Source organism: Castor canadensis, chromosome 7, assembly GCF_047511655.1.
Source record: "Castor canadensis chromosome 7, mCasCan1.hap1v2, whole genome shotgun sequence".
Classification (NCBI taxonomy): Eukaryota; Metazoa; Chordata; class Mammalia; order Rodentia; family Castoridae; genus Castor; species Castor canadensis.
The window spans coordinates 99,649,009-99,666,822 of record NC_133392.1 but is presented as its reverse complement, the minus strand read 5'-3'; the positions used below and the strand labels follow the sequence as shown (position 1 = coordinate 99,666,822).

At 35.1% G+C, this 17,814-nt stretch overlaps 1 protein-coding gene across 1 annotated transcript in view; it reads left to right on the top strand.

Annotated features, from left to right (window-relative positions):
• Nucleotides 1–17,814, top strand: part of Msh4 (mutS homolog 4) — a 98,676-nt gene that overhangs the window by 5,148 nt on the left and 75,714 nt on the right. Inside the window, exons 2-6 of the mRNA XM_074079741.1 lie at nucleotides 1,917–2,102; nucleotides 10,117–10,277; nucleotides 11,323–11,433; nucleotides 14,800–14,915; nucleotides 15,754–15,927. Of these exons, the coding sequence (XP_073935842.1) occupies nucleotides 1,917–2,102; nucleotides 10,117–10,277; nucleotides 11,323–11,433; nucleotides 14,800–14,915; nucleotides 15,754–15,927 (748 nt within the window). The remainder of the gene's footprint in view (nucleotides 1–1,916; nucleotides 2,103–10,116; nucleotides 10,278–11,322; nucleotides 11,434–14,799; nucleotides 14,916–15,753; nucleotides 15,928–17,814) is intronic.

Genomic DNA, 17,814 nt, shown 5'->3' with positions numbered 1-17,814 from the left:
AGAGTCAGGCTTTGTTGTTTAAGTGTGTAATCTCAGCACTTGGGAGGTTGAGGCAGGAAGATTGAGAGTTCAAGGCCAGCCTGGGTTACACAGCAAGTTCCAGGACAGCTGGACTAGATAATGTGACCCTGTCACAAACAAAACAAAACAGAAAATTATAGGAGTTGGCAGTTGATTGGGTATTAGGATTGACAAGAGTTAATGATTCCTCAGTTTATGACTTGGATGATATGAAATGCTGCAGTTAACCATCACTGGTAATAAAAAAAAGAATAAATTTGGGGGAAAGATAACTAATTCACTTTTGGACATTCAGAATTTCTGAGAAGACATGTAAAAGTTAATGTCCAAGAAGTAATTAGATACAAGAGCCACAATGTCTGACAGAATTTTCTATCTTTGCTGTCCAGTAAGGTACCAGTAGCCAATCATGGCTTTTGAGCTTTAAAATGAGGCTAATATGGCTGAGTAACTTAATTATTATTTTTATTTAATCAAATAGTCACATGTGGTAGTAGCTGCTGGTTTTTGCTCCCCAGCGCCCCCATTTTTTTAGGGACTACTAGGTTTTTTAAAATCAAGGTCTCACACTTACTAGGCAAGCATTCTACTATTTGAGCACACCCCCAGCTGGTTTTTGCATTTTTAAGGGGTTGAAAGGTTTAAAGAATGTTATTTTGTGACATGTGAAAGTTATATGGAATTTAAACTTCAATTATTAGAAAGATTTATTAAAATACACAGCCATGCATATTCATTTGTATATTGTTTATGGCTGCATTCCCTATTACAGTGTCTGAGTTGAGTGTGACAGTGACCATGTGGTCTACATACCTTAAAATATTTACCATCTGGCCCTTTATTAAAAAGCTTACCAATCCCTGGTCTACAGTGTAAGAAAGGAGTCAAGGCTGTATGTCAAGAAATTATGTTAATGGAAACCAATATGGATGAGATGCCCAGAGAAAATGTTTAGTTTTGTCTTGTAAAAGAAAATTTAAACATATGGAACCCTGGAAACCAACATTTAAGAGAAAGACAGAAGAAGGCTGGGCATGGTGATACACTGCTATAATCTCAGGACTCAAGACACAGGAGGATTTCAAGTTTAAGGCCAATCTGGACTATATAGCAAGACCCAAACAAATAAGAGGAAGACAGAAGAAAAGGAATCTGCAAAGGAAACTATAAGTAGTTTAAGAACCAAGATAGAGAGTTGTCATGGAAATAAAAGAAAATAGGATAAAAGAACCTTGATTCTTTTTTTAGAACGTCTATGTGCCAGACACTATGCTAAGTGTGGCATAGTGTATATTATGTATATTATTTCAAATTTACGATAACACTAAAATATGTAACTTATCAATAGGTAAGTACCTAAAAAGGAACTGAAGTCAAGTGAGTCTAAAACTGTATGATTTGCATGGAAGGAGAGTTTCAATGAGGAAGTTAAAGGAGAAAAAGTGGCCTGAATAATTTAAACCCATCTGACATATTTGAATATTAGAAGGTAACTTATGATTTTAGCAAGAACAGCCTCAATGAATTTACAGAAGCAAAAGCAATAGAGCATATTTTGTAAAATTTATCAATTGTCATTAAACTTAATTTGTTGTATTTAAAAAATCATTATCAGGCTACTACTCAGGATGCAGAGATCAGGAGGATGGTGGTTCTAAGCCAACCAGGGCAAATAGTTCGTGAAACCCTATCTCAAAAATACCCAACATAAAAACAGCTGGCAGAGTGGCTCAAGTGGTAGAGGGTGCCTACCTAGCAACCATGAAGCCCTGAATTCAAACACCAGTATCACCAAAAAAATCATTATCAAATAAAGTTTTATAGAAAGTGGACATTATAAAGATCATTGCATAATTCTAATCTTTAAAAAGTAATACTTAATTTTTCAAATTTAGGTTCATATCTGGGAAACAAAAGATCTTATGCAGCAAACATAGTAGCATCCAGTTTTACATTTGGTACAAGCTCATCTTCTGCACAAGATACCAGTTATCCACAAGTACTTAAAACTCCTCCGTTGTCTGCTGGAAATCTCCAGAGATCAGGTTGTAAAAGTTGGACACCACAGATAGGTTACTCAGGTAAAGTGAGTGAAAGATTAACCTTGATGTTCATTTGAAACTTTTAAACTCTTGTCAATTGTAATGTAGGGTGATTAAGTTAATGTTATCTACCATTGATATGGATGATTGGCAGATAACTATATCAATTGACCTGTATCCATAATTTCAGAGTAGATTAATAAAGTTTATGCATTTTCTAATACTGTTTGTTAATAAATTCAGTCATGCTATTTCAACAATTCTGACAAAAAAACATAAAAAAGAGAAAGCTCTCTCTTCTATATATGATTCTCATTTAAATCCAAAACTTGATCCTGATAATACTATTGTTTTTTAATATATTTTTATATTTGTCAAAATCTAGATTTTGCTGAGGGATAAATGGATAAAATAGGTTTTCATGTTCACTAAGGCACATAAAAATATCTTGGTAACGGTATATGTAAATGTATACATTTATAAGATTATAAATTGTTTGACTCTACTAGAGTTTGAACTCAGGACATCACACTTCCTAGGCAGATGCTTTACCACGTGAACCACTCCACGAGCCCATTTTTTGAGTTTAGTATTTTCAACATAGGGTTTCTCAAACTATTTGCCTGGGATTGGCTTCAAACCTTGAGTCTCCTGATCTCTTCCTCCTGAGAAGCTAGGATTACAGGTGTGAGCCACCAGTGCCCAACTATAAATTGTTTTTTAAAGTACATGGGAATACATAATGATATTTCTTTCAAGACATACTGCATGTATAATGATGGTCCCATCAGATTATAATGGAGGTGAAAAATTCCTATTGCCTAATATTTTCAGTATACCATTTTTGTGGTTAGATTGCTTAGATACACAAATACTGACCTTTATATTATAATTGCCTACAGTATTCAGTTCAGTAACATGTATTGGTTTAGGAGCAATAATATATATATGATACAGCCTAAGCATATAATGGGCTGTACCATCTAATTTTGTATTTGTGTATACGTGTATATATATATATATATATATATATATATTCTATGATGTTCACATAATGATAAAATGAGCTAATGATGCATTTTTCAGAATTTATCACCATTGTTAACAACACATGACTATAGTTCTTCCAATATACAGTCTTATTAACAATGTACAAGAGTCCTCTTCAACATCCATTTTGTCAGACTTCTCTCTCCTCCCCAGTACTGAGGATTGAATGTAGGGCCTAGACAAGTTCTCTACCACTAATATCACAAGCCCTTTTAATTTATTTATATTTTGAGGCAGGGTCTTACTAAGTTGTCCAGGCTGCCCAAACTCAGGATCCTCTTGCCTCAGCCTTCCAAGTGCTGGGACTACAGGTCTGCACCACCATACCTAGCTACTGAACTACAGTATTTCTTCTTTTTTCTTATGGTGCTAGGATTGAACTGACAGCCTCACATATAACTAGGCAAATGTTCTACCACTGAACTACATCCCCAGCCCCATATCTTTAATTTTCTATGAAATCAGTTCCTATCTTTTTGCTCATTCCTTAGGGTTTTTTTTTTTAATTTTGAGCAGTTCCTTATATATTCTGGGCAAATGGTTTGATTTATACACACATATATATCTTTGTGACAATATCATCTCTGGTCTTAAAATTTCCTCTTTAATCCCTTTTGAGTTGACATTTGTATGTGGTGAAAGAGTGTTTTCATTCCTCTGTCTGTTAATATATGCTAGTCCCAACATTTATTGAAGAGACTGCTCTTTCTATATTGTGTATTCTTAGCACCTTTGTGAAAATTCAATTGACTGTAAATGCATAGAATTAATTATGGGCTCTCTATTTTGTTCCGTTGGTCTACATGTCTGTTTTTATGTCAATACCACATTATTTCGGTTACTATAACTTTTCAGTGTATCTTGAAATCTGGTAGTGTGATGTGTTCTGTTTTGTTCTTTTAGCTCAAGATTACTTTGACTATTTAGGGCATTTGTTGTTTTCTACAAATTTTAGGATTGTTTTTTCTGTTTTAGTGAGGAATGACATTGGAACTTTGATAGGGATTGCATTGGATCTGTAGATTGCCTTGGTCATTATAGACATTTTAATAATAATAATTCTTCCAGTCCATGAACATGGAAAAACTCATTTATTCCTAGTCTCCACTTTCTTTCACCAATGTTTCATAAATCTTCATTGTAGAAATTTTTTAACTTCTTGATTAAATGTTTTTCCTACATACTTTGTTTATTCATTTGTTAAGACTGCATGTCACTATGTAGCCCACCCTGGCTTTGACCTCATGATCTTCCTGCCCAGACCTCCCAAGTGCTGGAATTTCATGCATCTGCCACCACACTTTACAACATAAGTCTTATTTGCTTTTGTGTTTGTTTTGTTCAGAGTTGGGACTTGAACTCAGGGTCTCACATATGTTAGGTAGTAAGTGCTCTTCTACTGAGCTACATCCGTAAACCACTTACTTTGACTGTTTTTTTTTTTTTGGTGTTGTGAAAGGAATTGTGTATTATGTATTATTTCTCTAAAGGAACAGAACCAATAGAATGTATATGTAGTTATAAAGGATATTTATTAGATTGGCTTACATGATCAGAAGCTAGATATTTTCCCAGTGGCCATATGCAGGCTAGAAAGCTCAGGAAACCAGTACCTACTCAGTCCCTGAACTAGAAACCTCAAAAGAAGAGGGACAAATGATGTAGTTTCAGTCTGAGGCTGAAGGCCTGTAGTTCCCTAGGGAGTCACCAGTGTGAATTTGCATTGCATGGTTGAAAAATTCTGAGTGTGATGTCTGCGGGTGATGGCAGCTGCAAAAAATGCACCTGCTCAAGAAGACTTGAGCTTGCATGCACATGTGACCCCCCGCCCCCTTCTGCTGTTTTTTCCATCTAGGCCCTTAGGCTGTTGGTGTTGCTGCCTACATTCAGGACAGGTCTTCTCCCAAGTACCTAGGACTATAGACATGAGCCATTGACTTAACTTCTATCACCTTTTTATGTGTAGTAATTCTATTCATCTTTTGTAGTTCCTTTTGTACTGCTTCTATTTCTTTGTCAACTTTCTTATTTTGCTCATATATTCTTTTCTAAATTTCATTAATTCTTATCTGTATATTTTTGGAGTTTACTAAACTTTTTAAAGAGAATTATTCTAAATTATTTTTCTGTCATTTCATAGATATCTGTTTCTTTGGGTTTTATGTTGAAGCTTTGCAAGTTTCTTTTGGAGGTATGATTTCCCGAGTTTTTGGAATCCTGTTCACTTACATTGGTGCTTGCCCCAACAGAGATAACCACCTTTTCTGGCTTTCATAGGTATTTTTGACAAGAATAGACCCTTACTGTTTATTCTAGCCTATGGGCCTGGATGGGCCAGTTAGTAATACCCTTATGCAGGGAGAGCTTGCTTTCATGTGCTCTAGGTGACTAGGTGCTGCTTTCCCCTGAATTCAGGTGGAACAGATGACTAAGTTCTGCTATTCAGCAAGATCACTGGTGAGCTCTACACTTAGACTGAGCTGCTATATGGGCACTACAATCACTTGTGATTTGGCTGGGTGACAGGGTATATTCCTTGAACAGAAGGTATTATTTGAGGTTAGCAATAGGAGAGGGTTGCAGGAGGGTTCCATGGAATGGATCAGTTGCTATGCTCATTAGAAATACTTAGTTGGGATTTGTGTCCTTTTCTGGGTGGTGTCTGGGAGTGGGCTTTGAGGCTGTGGTGAGTGTTGATTAAATTCCTGAGTGTTTCAGAATATTGCCTGTTTATTGTTGCTACTTGATGTGGCAGTCATGTCCCTTTCTGACAGGGTCCTCCTTCTCGTCCTCCTCCAAAAGGCAGGGTATTTCTGTATAACTCAGGCTGGTCCCAGACTCACTATGTAAGCCAGGCTGGCCTTGAACTCATAATCCTTCTGCCTCAACCTCTTTGAGTGCTGATACTAGGAGCATGACCCACCATGCCTAGATTATTGTTCTTTAGAAGAATATTTTCTCTTCTCGGTCCTTCGCTTTTCCATATAAGTTTTGGACCACCAAAAAGCACATTGAGATCCTTATAGAAACTGTACTTGTACTGAACCAATAGATCCTTTTAAATAGAACTGAAGATGTGTGTGGGTGAAAATAAATAAATAGAACTGAAATATTGAGTTTTTATATCCATAAGCATGGCACACCTCTCCTTTTAATTTGTCTTATTTAATGTTTTTCTATAAAGCTTTATAACTTTCTACATCAAATTTTATACATTTTTATTGTTTGTTGCTTGTGGTATTGATGTTAGTTCACTTTTCATTGCTGTGATGAAATACCTGAGAGAAATCAACTTAAAGAAGGAAAGATGTATTTTGGCTCACAGTTTCAGAGATTTCAGTCCATGGTTGCTTGGACCCATCATTTTAGACCTATGGGAAGGCAAAACATATGGCAAAGGGCATGGCAAAGCAAAGCTACTCACCACATGGTGGACAGGAGCCAAGAAGGAAGAGAGCAAGGGGCTGGGTCTAAAATGTCCCCTTCAAGATGGCATGTCCCTTGTGACTTCCTTACTTCAACCAGGTCCATCTTCTAATAGCCTATTCAGCTATGAACTCTTAATAGTCAGTCCCCTTATGATCCAGTGACCTCTCAGTAGCACCACTTGCTGGGGACAAACCCTTCAACACATGAACCTTTGGGGATATTTCATATCCAAACCACAATAATACCTTGTAATTTTTGTGGCTATTTTATTGTGTTTTAGCAATTACATTGTATATATGTTTTTGGGTGGTATATCAAAATACAATTGATTTTTGTTAGTTTACTTTTATAGTTAGTTTTTGGGGGCAGTTACAACAAAATACCAAAAGTTGCTTGACTTAAACAACAGAAATTTATTTTCTCATAGTTCTGAAGGCTAGAAGTCCAACATCAATGTTTTGGCAGGTTTACTTGATTCTGAGACCTCTCTATTTGACTTGCTGATGGATAGTTTTTTTTCTGGTCTCCTCACATGACATCTCTATGTATTTGTCTTAAATTCCTCTCACTAATTGGAAGGACACTTCTCATAATGGATTAGGACCCACTCTAATGACCCCATTTAACATTAATTATCTCTTTAAAGGCCAAACAGTCTCTAAATATAGGCACATTCTTTTGTACCAGGGGCTAGAACTTCAACATACGAATTTTGGGGACACACACAGCATTCAGCTCATAATAGATACCATACCACACTCATTATTTCTTTTCCTTCCTTTTCTTCTTTTTTTGGTGGTATTGGGATTTGAACTCACACTCTTACACTTGCTAGGCAGGTGGTTTTCCACTTGAGCCACTCAGTCAGCCCTGCTTTTGTGTTGGATATTTTTGAGATAAGGTCTCACAAAGTGCTTCCCAGGCTGACTTCAAGCTCTGTCTTCCTGAATTCTGCCTCTTAGTAGCTAGGATTACAGGTCTGAGCCACTGGCGCCTGTCCACATCCATTACTTTTCCCATTGCTGTTAAGATCAAGTTTTATGTTGATATCATTTATGAGGAACTGCACAATTTTGCTGTAGCATCTCATACAATTTTCTCACTTGTGTTACACATTTTAGCCATTCTGAACTTTTTTTTTTGTACATTTAGAGGTTTCATTTACCATATGGCTTTAAAGCATGCTTGCTTTTTGTTTTGTTTTGGTTTTGGTTTTTTTGGTGTGTGTGCTAGGTATCAAACCCAAGGTCTTGTACTGTAGGCAAATGCTGTACTACTGAGCTACCCAGCCAGCCCTGTATATGCTACTTTGCTTGCTTAGAAAACCATTTCTTCCCCCTTTTTTATATAATCACCTATTAGTTATTCCTTAAGTCTAAGCTTAGCTGTTATTCCTTTCAGAAATCCTTCTGTGATCCTGTGAATTTAAGTTAAGTTCCTCTTTTTTGTGCTTCCATTTCACTGTACATTTCACTAACATTGCTCTTTTAATTTTCTCTCTTCTTTTCTGGACTAAAAGTCCACTGAAGGTACAGACTTGTTTGAATCCAATCTAAAGATAGAACACACAGGGATTTAAATGGGAAATTTAATATAAAGAAGTATTAAACTAAGATTTTAAAAAGTAGCTGTAGAGTTAAGAAAACTATAGGCACCCTAGGACTGAGTTTTTAAGGAGGCAGTAATTGCCAAACCTCATTCCCTGAGGTTTGGCTTCAGACTCATTTGAGAAGGTGAAGTTGAACCTGCTGAATGACAGAATCTATAGATTTGCTGTACTAGAGATCATTTGCAGTAAAACAGGGCAAACAAGAAGCAGATTGTGGTGAATTAACTATATAGGTGGTGTCTGGCACATACTGGCACAGTTGGAGTGAGCTCTGCTATAGGTAAGAGGCTTGGCGCACATGGTTGCTCTACTGGGAGACAATAGCTTCTTGATGATTATGGGAGGCAAACTTGAGGAACAATGAGAGAACAGAGGGAATCAGAGTATCATGTGGGCAGGAAGCTTGGAGTGAGGAAATGTTATCACCAGGCCACAAGAGGGCTGTGAGATCACCAAGGGATGGAGTATTCTGGGCATGTGCCTGGATCACTGGATATCCTCAAACCCACACTGCTGACATACCAGGCTGTGTGTCCCCTTCATTCTGCAAGGTTTCTCTAGTGCTTTCTACAGAAAACTTACACTGTGGTCACCTTAAAGGAGAAATGCTTATAAGAATGCTATCCATTGTTGCAGAGCTATTTGGAACTGAGTGGTAATAAATTGATAATTGACCTGTGGTCTGAGGCCAGCCTGGGCAAAATTATCCAGATCCTATCTGAAAAATAACCTAAGGTAAAAATGGCTAGAGGGATGGCTCAAGTGGTAGGCTAAACAATTTGAGTATTTGCTGTTTGTAAAGCATAGATTGCAAAATCAGTTTTATACACATACACACAGTCTGCCTGGAAGCAAATTTTCTCTTCCAATTCTATCTACCCCTCAGCCTCTTTATAGGTAAATGGAATAATTAATGGTACTTGTTTGATAGGATTTTCTGACAAATGAGTTAATTCAAGTGAAGAATTTGGAGTATTCTTTTTTTCTTTTCTCCTTTTATAGTTTTTATATTTACTTACATGTGCATATATTGTTTGTGCCACCTCTCCTCTCCCCCTGCCCCCTGCCCTGCTTCCAGGCTGGAATATTCTTGACACATAATAAGCACTTAATAAATGTTGTAATTTGTTATAATTTTTATTTCCACATTAGGTATCCCAAAAATAATATTCATAGTTACATAATGTGTAATCTTTATATAACATATTCATATATTATGTAATACTATTTGATTCTTTCAGTCAGCTCTCAAATTAGGTAGGACAGTTATTATATTTCTGCTTTATGATTATTTATCATGAAATATTTTGCCCCAATTCAAATAGTTTTTAAATGACAGTAAAGTAAGTGATCTATGTTTTTTGATCCCAAGTTAAAAGTTTCTGTAATGACTCCATTCCAATAAAAGGCAAAATGAGACAATATATAAATTTATTATTCAAAACGTGAGCTAAAGGCAGGTATGGTGGTTCATGGAGGTGGATATTATGAGGATTGCAGTTTGAGGATAGCTCAGGCAAAAAGTCAGCGAAACCTAATCTCAATAAATAAGTTGGGCCTGTTGGCTCATGCCTACAATCCCATCGATTTGGGAGGTATAAGTAGAATGATCGTGGTCAGAGGCCAACCCAGGCAAAAAAAGCGAGACCCTATCTGAAAAATAACTTAAAGCTAAAAGGGCTGGAGGCATGACTCAGGTGGTTGTGTGCCTGCCCAGAAAGCACTAAGGTCTGAGTTTGAACCCTAGTAACTGCCAAAAAAAAAAAGAAAAAAATGAAGTTAAGTTTTGGCAAAATAATTTGAGAGTTAACATTTTTATTTGGTTTGTATAATGAAAAGTTATTTTTTGATGAGAAAAAATTATTTCCATCCTTGGGTATTATTAAAATAACTAGAATTGGGTCTTTGAAGTATTATGTGAACAAGTGTTAATATATTATTTTCTTTGTTTCAAAATTCTTATAGCCACATCCTCCTCTGCAGTTTCTGCACATGCCCCATCGGTTATTGTTGCTGTGGTAGAAGGGAGAGGACTTGCCAGAGGTGAGATAGGGATGGCAAGTATTGATATAAAAAGCCCACAAATTATACTATCCCAGTTTGCAGATAATACAATATATACAAAGGTAAGTATTAAGAATCCTCAAATTGTTGATATAATGGGCATATGCAGATTTACATGACAGCGCTGTTCTAGTTAGTTTACTTTTTGCTAGGATAAAAGTTAATCATGAGCATTCCAGTAAAAATATTTTGAATTAAAATAAAACTGTTTTAGCTGGGCACCTGTGGCTTACACCTGTAATTCTAGCTACTGGCAAGACTGAAATCAGATGGAGGTTTGAGGCCAGCCAGGACAAATTGTTCTTAAAACCCATCTCCAAAATAACCAGAGCAAAATGGACTGAATGTGTGGTTCAAGCAGTAGAGCTTCTGCTTGCAAGCACAAAGTCCTGATCCACCAAAAATAAAATAAAACCATTCTATATATGATTTTTATTTTTAAATATATTTATCCTAAAAATAATGTAAATTTTTTTGTTACTTGAATAAGACAAAGTTACTGTTAATATAATTTCTCAATTTAATATCTTCAAATTAACTATTCCTGGACTCATTTCAAAGGTAACATATGATAGTCCTTATCTCTAGAGGGTTCTTTCTGCTGAAACTATATTTGAATTTCATTTTTCTAGAATTAAAACAAACTAATACCTTAGATAGCCATAATTTAGTATGTTAACTTCTTGCTTTACTTCTTACTTTGCCTTCATTTTATATCACTCACCATGATTTTGGGCCTTTGGCAAATTGTTATGTGAATTTGTGTGGTCTACGAGGTAGTGTACTCCCAATCTCTCTATTTATAAAAGTTATTTCAAACAAAATACTAAAAATAGCATCATAGATTATGTTTAAAATATTTGTAATTGGATCAAATATAGTCTTTGTTTATGATGATATTTTGTATTTGTACTTATACAGAACATGTTTAATACATTATCATTTGAAATGTCTTTTAACTGAAATATGAAATATAATTAAGGCTATTAGAACTTTACTTTGAACTAATTTTAAGTACTTAACGTCTCAAAAAATATGAAACTCTGTTAGTGATTAGTGATTATCTTAAATTTACATTTAAGAAAATGATTATTCCAACAATTTCAGGTGATCACTAAACTCAAAATTTTATCACCTTTGGAAATAATAATGTCAAATACTGCTTGTGTTGTGGGGAATTCAACCAAGTTGTTTACTCTGATCACAGAAAATTTCAAGGTAAACGATTTTCATTTTCATTTTCAATGGTAACATTCAATATTTAATTTTTTAAAATCCATTTTGTAATATCATAAAGAGCAATAGCTTGAGTAACTGTGTACTTAGGGTCCTAAAGTTGTCAATAAATGCAAATTCTAATCTACTAGAACAAGTAATAAAAATAATAGAAAATCTACTTATTTGATTTGGCATCCTTGATCTAGCTTAAGCAAAAAAAAAAAAAAAACAAAAAACCAAAAAACCCAGCATTTTAGGTGATAAGGAGGTTTTTCAGCGTATATAGAGGTAGTCATTCAGAGAAAGCACAGTTTTCCTTAGCCATAGCTTTCTAGGAATTAGTTACTGTGCTGGCAGACTAGTTGAAATTGAAGTTCTCATCCTTTTAGGGGATAGCAGCTGTTTGGAAGAGCTTTTTTTCTTCAGAGAATTTGATCTATGTCACAGAGTTGTTTCAGTTTCCTCCTGTAACATGTTCTTCCCCACAATCAGACTCCATCTATGGGAGTAACAGATAGTGCTGTGGAACCCTACCAAACAAATGCTTTTCCCTCAGTAAGGGCCTTTCTGCCATGTAGTTTACTTCTTCCCTGTAGCAAATCTCTCTGTTTTGTAGAATGGAAACTTGTTCTGAACAAAGTAGGCAGTTGAAATAATTTCTGAGAAGTGTAAGTTATTCTCAGAATATGCATTATTTTGTTATGTTTGTACACTTATATTTTAACACATTTGGAACCAAGCTGAGATTTAGGGTCCAATGAGTTCCCTTCTTGTTCCTAATGTACTCAGCATCTGTAGTCATGCAAGGTTTCTTGTGGTGCTCTTAAACATCCTCTGTAGCCTACTGTGTAGCCTAGCTATGTTTGACTCATTGCCAGAAATAGTCCCTAATTCTAAATCAATTATGTCTATTATATAAGTTTCTTTATCTGTTCTCTTTGATTCATAACTCAGATTTCATCACCCTCATTTATGTATTCCTTTCCAATATTTGGGTTTTTCTCTTTTTTGTGGGGGAAGGGGACAGTACTGGGGTTTGAAATCAGGGCCTCTTGCTTATTAGGCAGGTGCTCTGCAACTTGAGCCATTCTGCTAGCCCTTTTTTGTGTTGAGTACTTTTGAGATAGGATCTCATGAACTATTTGTCCAGGGCTGACCTTAAAACTTGATCTTCCTGATCTCTGCCTCCTGAGTAGCTGGGATTATAGGCATTTATTGTTTTCATTAGGCCTTCTAAGTCTTTTGGTTATAAATAGCAGAAATCTAACTTAAACTAGTTCAAGCAAAAAGGGAAATTTACTGGGTTATGTAACTGGGAAGCCTGTGGTTGGATAGATCCTATCTCTACTGTCAAAGATAAACAAATCCACACATTAAAGTGGTAAGGAAAGATTTTTAATCAGTAATATATTATTGGAGTAGGAAAAAGTCCAGTCTGAACTGAATTCAACTTCACTTTGTATTGACGTGACGGCCTTTTAAAGGGTGAATGAGGGACAGGGAGGAGAGTGAGTAAAGGCTAAGGAGAATCAGGGAAATGAAAAATTACTAAAAGCGGGAAAGTGGGGTTGGTCCATGTGAAACCCATAGGTTTATTAACTGGCACTTACTGAAATTAGGCCACCTCCCTTACACAGAGGATGGGAGTCGAGGATTCTATCATCAGGTGTTGGCTGAAATAAATAGTAAATTTTTTGACATTCTTGGGTTTTCTTAGATAGGCACTTTAAGAGTTGGTAGAGTCATTCTAGGGATGTGTCCTTGAGGTCTTAGAAACAATGTTAGCTTCCCCTTCTTTTCCTCAGTGCTGGGGATTAGTTCATCTTTATAGATCAAGGTTGAGTCCTACTTGAGAGGAAGACTCAGAGGAGTCTAGCTAGAATTTAGTTAGGGAGAGGGTCTTTGCCAGTGCCCTCATCCCCAGTATCATCACTTTCTACTGTGGGTAGGTTACCTCTATGAGGTTTAGCAAGATGATTGCTGTTGGTTTTAGGCTGATATCATTTTGCCTTAGCCAACGCAAAGGAAAGAAAACTTTCTTCTTGGATCTGTGAATAAATTCTAGAGCAAGATGCTGGCTGTCCTGCTTTGTTCATTCTCCCACGTTAAGACTAATCACTGTTTCTGTTGGTAGAGACACTGTGATTGATTACTCCTAGGTCATGTGCTTTTTTGTTGTGATACAGAGTACTGTAATTGAAAGACCTATCAGAATCACATAGAATGTAGGGTAGATAAGCCCTTTAAAGGGAAAATAACATATTCAGTACATTTGAGATGGCAGCCAGGTTAGTACAGTGCTCAGAATAGAGGAGTCAGACTGTCCTCGCTTCAAATCCTTATTCTAAGTGGCCTATACAAGCTAAGTTAATTAACTTCTTTTAGCTTCAGTTTATTTTTAAGTCAGAGAATTGATATTTTATATAAGGTAATTGGAGATGGTCACTTTGATGAGGTTGCATTGAGGCAAAGTTCTGAATGGAGAGAGGTAGCAAATCCTGGAAATATTTGAGGTAAAAATATTACAAACAGAGGGGAAAGTCAGTTTTATTGTTATTGCTATTATTACCACACTTATCATTAAAATTTTTCATTAAAGCAGAAGCAATATGAAGTGGAAGGAACATGCACATTATAATTAAAGAAATTTAATTTTTAACTGGATGATATTAGAAAAGTTATCAGTCTTTTCAGAATTTTACTTACAGAAAATAGGAGTCAATAAGACATCTCATTTCTTGACATATATGGTTCCTATTCATGATGGTTTTTTTAGTCTTAAGAGATTTTTCATAGTCCATCTTCATTATATTGCCTTTTTTACTCATCACTTTTATTCAAAGTAGGTAAACCTTCTATCGTAAAACTTTATGCTTTTTTTTCTCTTTAAAAAGAACCATTATATATTTCTCTTTATTCTAAATAAATTAAATTTACCTCATGAAAATATCATTTCATAGATTTGGTTGGTGTATTAGTATTTTCATCTTCTCACTAGCACAGCACAACAGTCTATTAAGAGTATGGAAGACTTACCATAAAACCTGTGTGATGTTGTGGCTGTAGAATAAAATTAGAAGGCAGAAACTTTCATATTTAATATTTATTGTTGTACCTAACATAGTCAGTTAAATTTCATGAGTAAGGTCTAATTGAGAGCTACAGAATATATGGTAATTCATTTAGCAAGATGGACAACTATTCTTTCTATAAATTATTAAGAAAAAATTTATTTAAATGTTGAAAAGGATTTAAAAAAACTTATGCAATATTTAAGCCTCCTACCCATGTACTAGAGTGTGTTTAAGAACTTTTGAGTATCTGCATAGCACTTAAAGTTTTATTTTGAAATTAAAACCTCTTCAGAATGTTAACTTCACTACTATCCAGAGGAAATACTTCAATGAAACAAAAGGATTGGAGTACATTGAGCAGTTATGCATAGCAGAATTCAGCTCTGTTCTAATGGAGGTTCAATCCAAGTAAGTTATGACTTAAGAAAAAAGATAAGTTTCTAGTGTGAGTTCCCCCAAGGCACCTGGAAAAGTGCCTGGTTCATAGTAGACAGTTAGTTATTATTGAAATAGTAGGACAGTTAACTGAAATTTATACATAAGGCAGATAGTGCTCATTTAATTTGCACAGAATTTCTCCAAATTTGTCATAATCTATTGCCCTAATTGTGGCTGCTCATTGTATACTTTGGAGTAAAAACCTCAAGTAATTGCAGTATACTAAAGTCTCAGAATGAAACTTAGCTAAAATTCTATTTCTATTATTTCATACTTTACTCCTAAAAAGATTCAGCATGAGACATAGAGAATAGTTTTGGAACAGATATTTCTTAGAACGTGCAAAACAATTTTATTGAGTCATTTTAGATAACCTGTTTTTTAAGTTAATTACAATTTCTGTTCTTCTAGGGATGGTAACATTTTTGCCCATACATTGAGACTTCCTGACTATCCCTTTAAAGTCTCAGACTTTTAATTATTTGCACACTTAGAAAGATAGATCAAAAATTGATACAAATTACCATTGAATGTTATTTTCTAACAAGTGATTTTTTTGAATCTGCCATTCCTTAAGAGACAGACCCCAAAAAATTATGTTTTTATAAACTTTATGGATTAGAGGTTATTTTATTTACCTAACTTACAAAAGTTAAGTATATTTAATATACCTCTTCCCTTTGAATTTAAGTGATTCTATACAAATATTTATAATTTTTCTAATATTAAGGTGGAGTGTTTCTTTCTGAGGCAGTAGGGTTTTTTTTTATTATAAAGACATAATGTTATATCATTGGTCACCTTACAGGTATTACTGCCTTGCAGCTGTTGCAGCTTTGTTAAAATATGTTGAATTTATTCAAAATTCAGTTTATGCACCAAAATCGCTGAAGGTTTGTTTCCAGGGCAGTGAACAGACAGCTATGATAGATTCATCATCAGCCCAAAACCTCGAATTGCTAATTAATAACCAAGATTCTAGGTAAGATCATCCAATTTTCTCTTAAAAATATATTACTATATTAAACACTTTATTATCAATTACTAGTATATTAAATACGCTATTGTCAATGACTAGTTACTTAAAAGTTCTTTAAATTGATTGGTGGAGAAATACTGAATAAACTTTTTAATCAGTGTACTATCCTTGCTAAACTACTCAAATGTTTCACAAAAATCAGGTTTTAAACTAACATTGATACTAAACAACAAAAACACAAAAAACATAGTTAAAACTGGACTGAGGACCTTCATAGACTTTTCTCACAAAAAGATAAACAAGTGGCCAATACAATGTTTCAATAACAATAAGTGATGTGAAAAGATATTCAACATCATACTAGTCATTAGGGAAATGCAAATTAAGTTAGATATCACTTCACTCCCACTAGAATGTGGGTTAAAATTACTCTATTATTGATTTTCTATTGTTTTTCTTATGTTATGTTCAGTGACCAACTGTGGTAATTATTGCAAAATGTTTTACATTCAATTTTACCTTATCAGGTTTTATACTTTATCATTGTCAAACGTTGCTTAGTTCCTTCTATTTATTAGGGATATAGTGTTTTAAGAGAGTATTTAACTTCCAGGAGTTCATATTATAGTTGAAAAGGAGGAGTTAAGAAAGCTTTTTATAGATTAGAACCAAAGAATCTTAGTTTAAAAGATGTTCACCGAACTATCTGAGTAGCTTTAATGCTTCTATGACTTGTCACTTGTTATACTCATTAATTTCTATTGGAAATGTTAGGTTCCAGAGTGTGCCTTACTTCCTTTGTTCCTGCAGAAACCATGTGCTCAAAAATCAGGAAAATTGTGCATGTGATGAGATCCCTAACCAGATGACTTGAGTAGTTCCCCAAATTTTGTTTAAATTGGTATGCCCATAATCTAGTAGTCTAATGACTAAAATTTAAGAGTCATTCTTGGGCTGACAGATTGGCTCAAGTGAGAAATCACTGCCTAGCAAGTATGAGGCCCTGAGTTCAAACCCCAGTACTGCAAAAAAAAAAAAAAGGTTGTTCTTATTTCCTCTCTCTTGTACCCCAGATTCAGTCATCTATAAATCCTCTTGATTTAGCCTTCAGAGTCTATACCAATTCTAGATCACTTCTCACCATTTCTAAGGCTAGCACCCTAACCCAATCCTCTTCAATCTTTAGGCTGCCTCCTGACTTGTCTCTCTGTCTTCTTCTTGCCCTTCTACAGTTAGTATATTCTCGACATAGCAGCCAGAGGGCCATACTTTTGAGAAACAAGATCTTCTAACTCTCCTGCAAACCTTTTTGTAGTTCCTGATACATTTAGAATAGAATCCAGTCTCTTTACCATGACCTATAAGGACCTATAAGGACTTCTGTGTCCTGCTGTCTATCAACTTCTTCATTCATCTCCCTACCAATCTTGATCTGCTTTCTAGTTCTGGAGCCAGACTTGCTAGGCTTAGGTTGCTGCTCTGCTACTTTCTTGGAAATTTTAGACAAGTTAGTTAATTTCCTTGTGCTTCAGTTCCTTAATTATAAAATAGGGTTAATGAGGACTGGAGGAGTGGCTCAAGTGGTAAGAGAGTCTACCTAAGGCCCTGAGTTCAAACCACAGTGCCAACTGCCCAAAAAATATGGCTAATAGTAGCACTTACCTCATGCCATTGTTATTAGAATTAAACAAGTTAATATATAGAAAGTGCTTAGAGCAATTCCTGTTTCATACTAAGTGTTCAACATATGTTAGCTATCCTTATTATCATTTTTGTTTTTCTGTTTCCTTTTCTGTCATTGCTGTCTAACTCAACTGTCAAATTACACGGAAATGTCTATCTCAACCAGCCTTACTAAAGCAACCATCCTGATCATTCCTGTGCATTGTT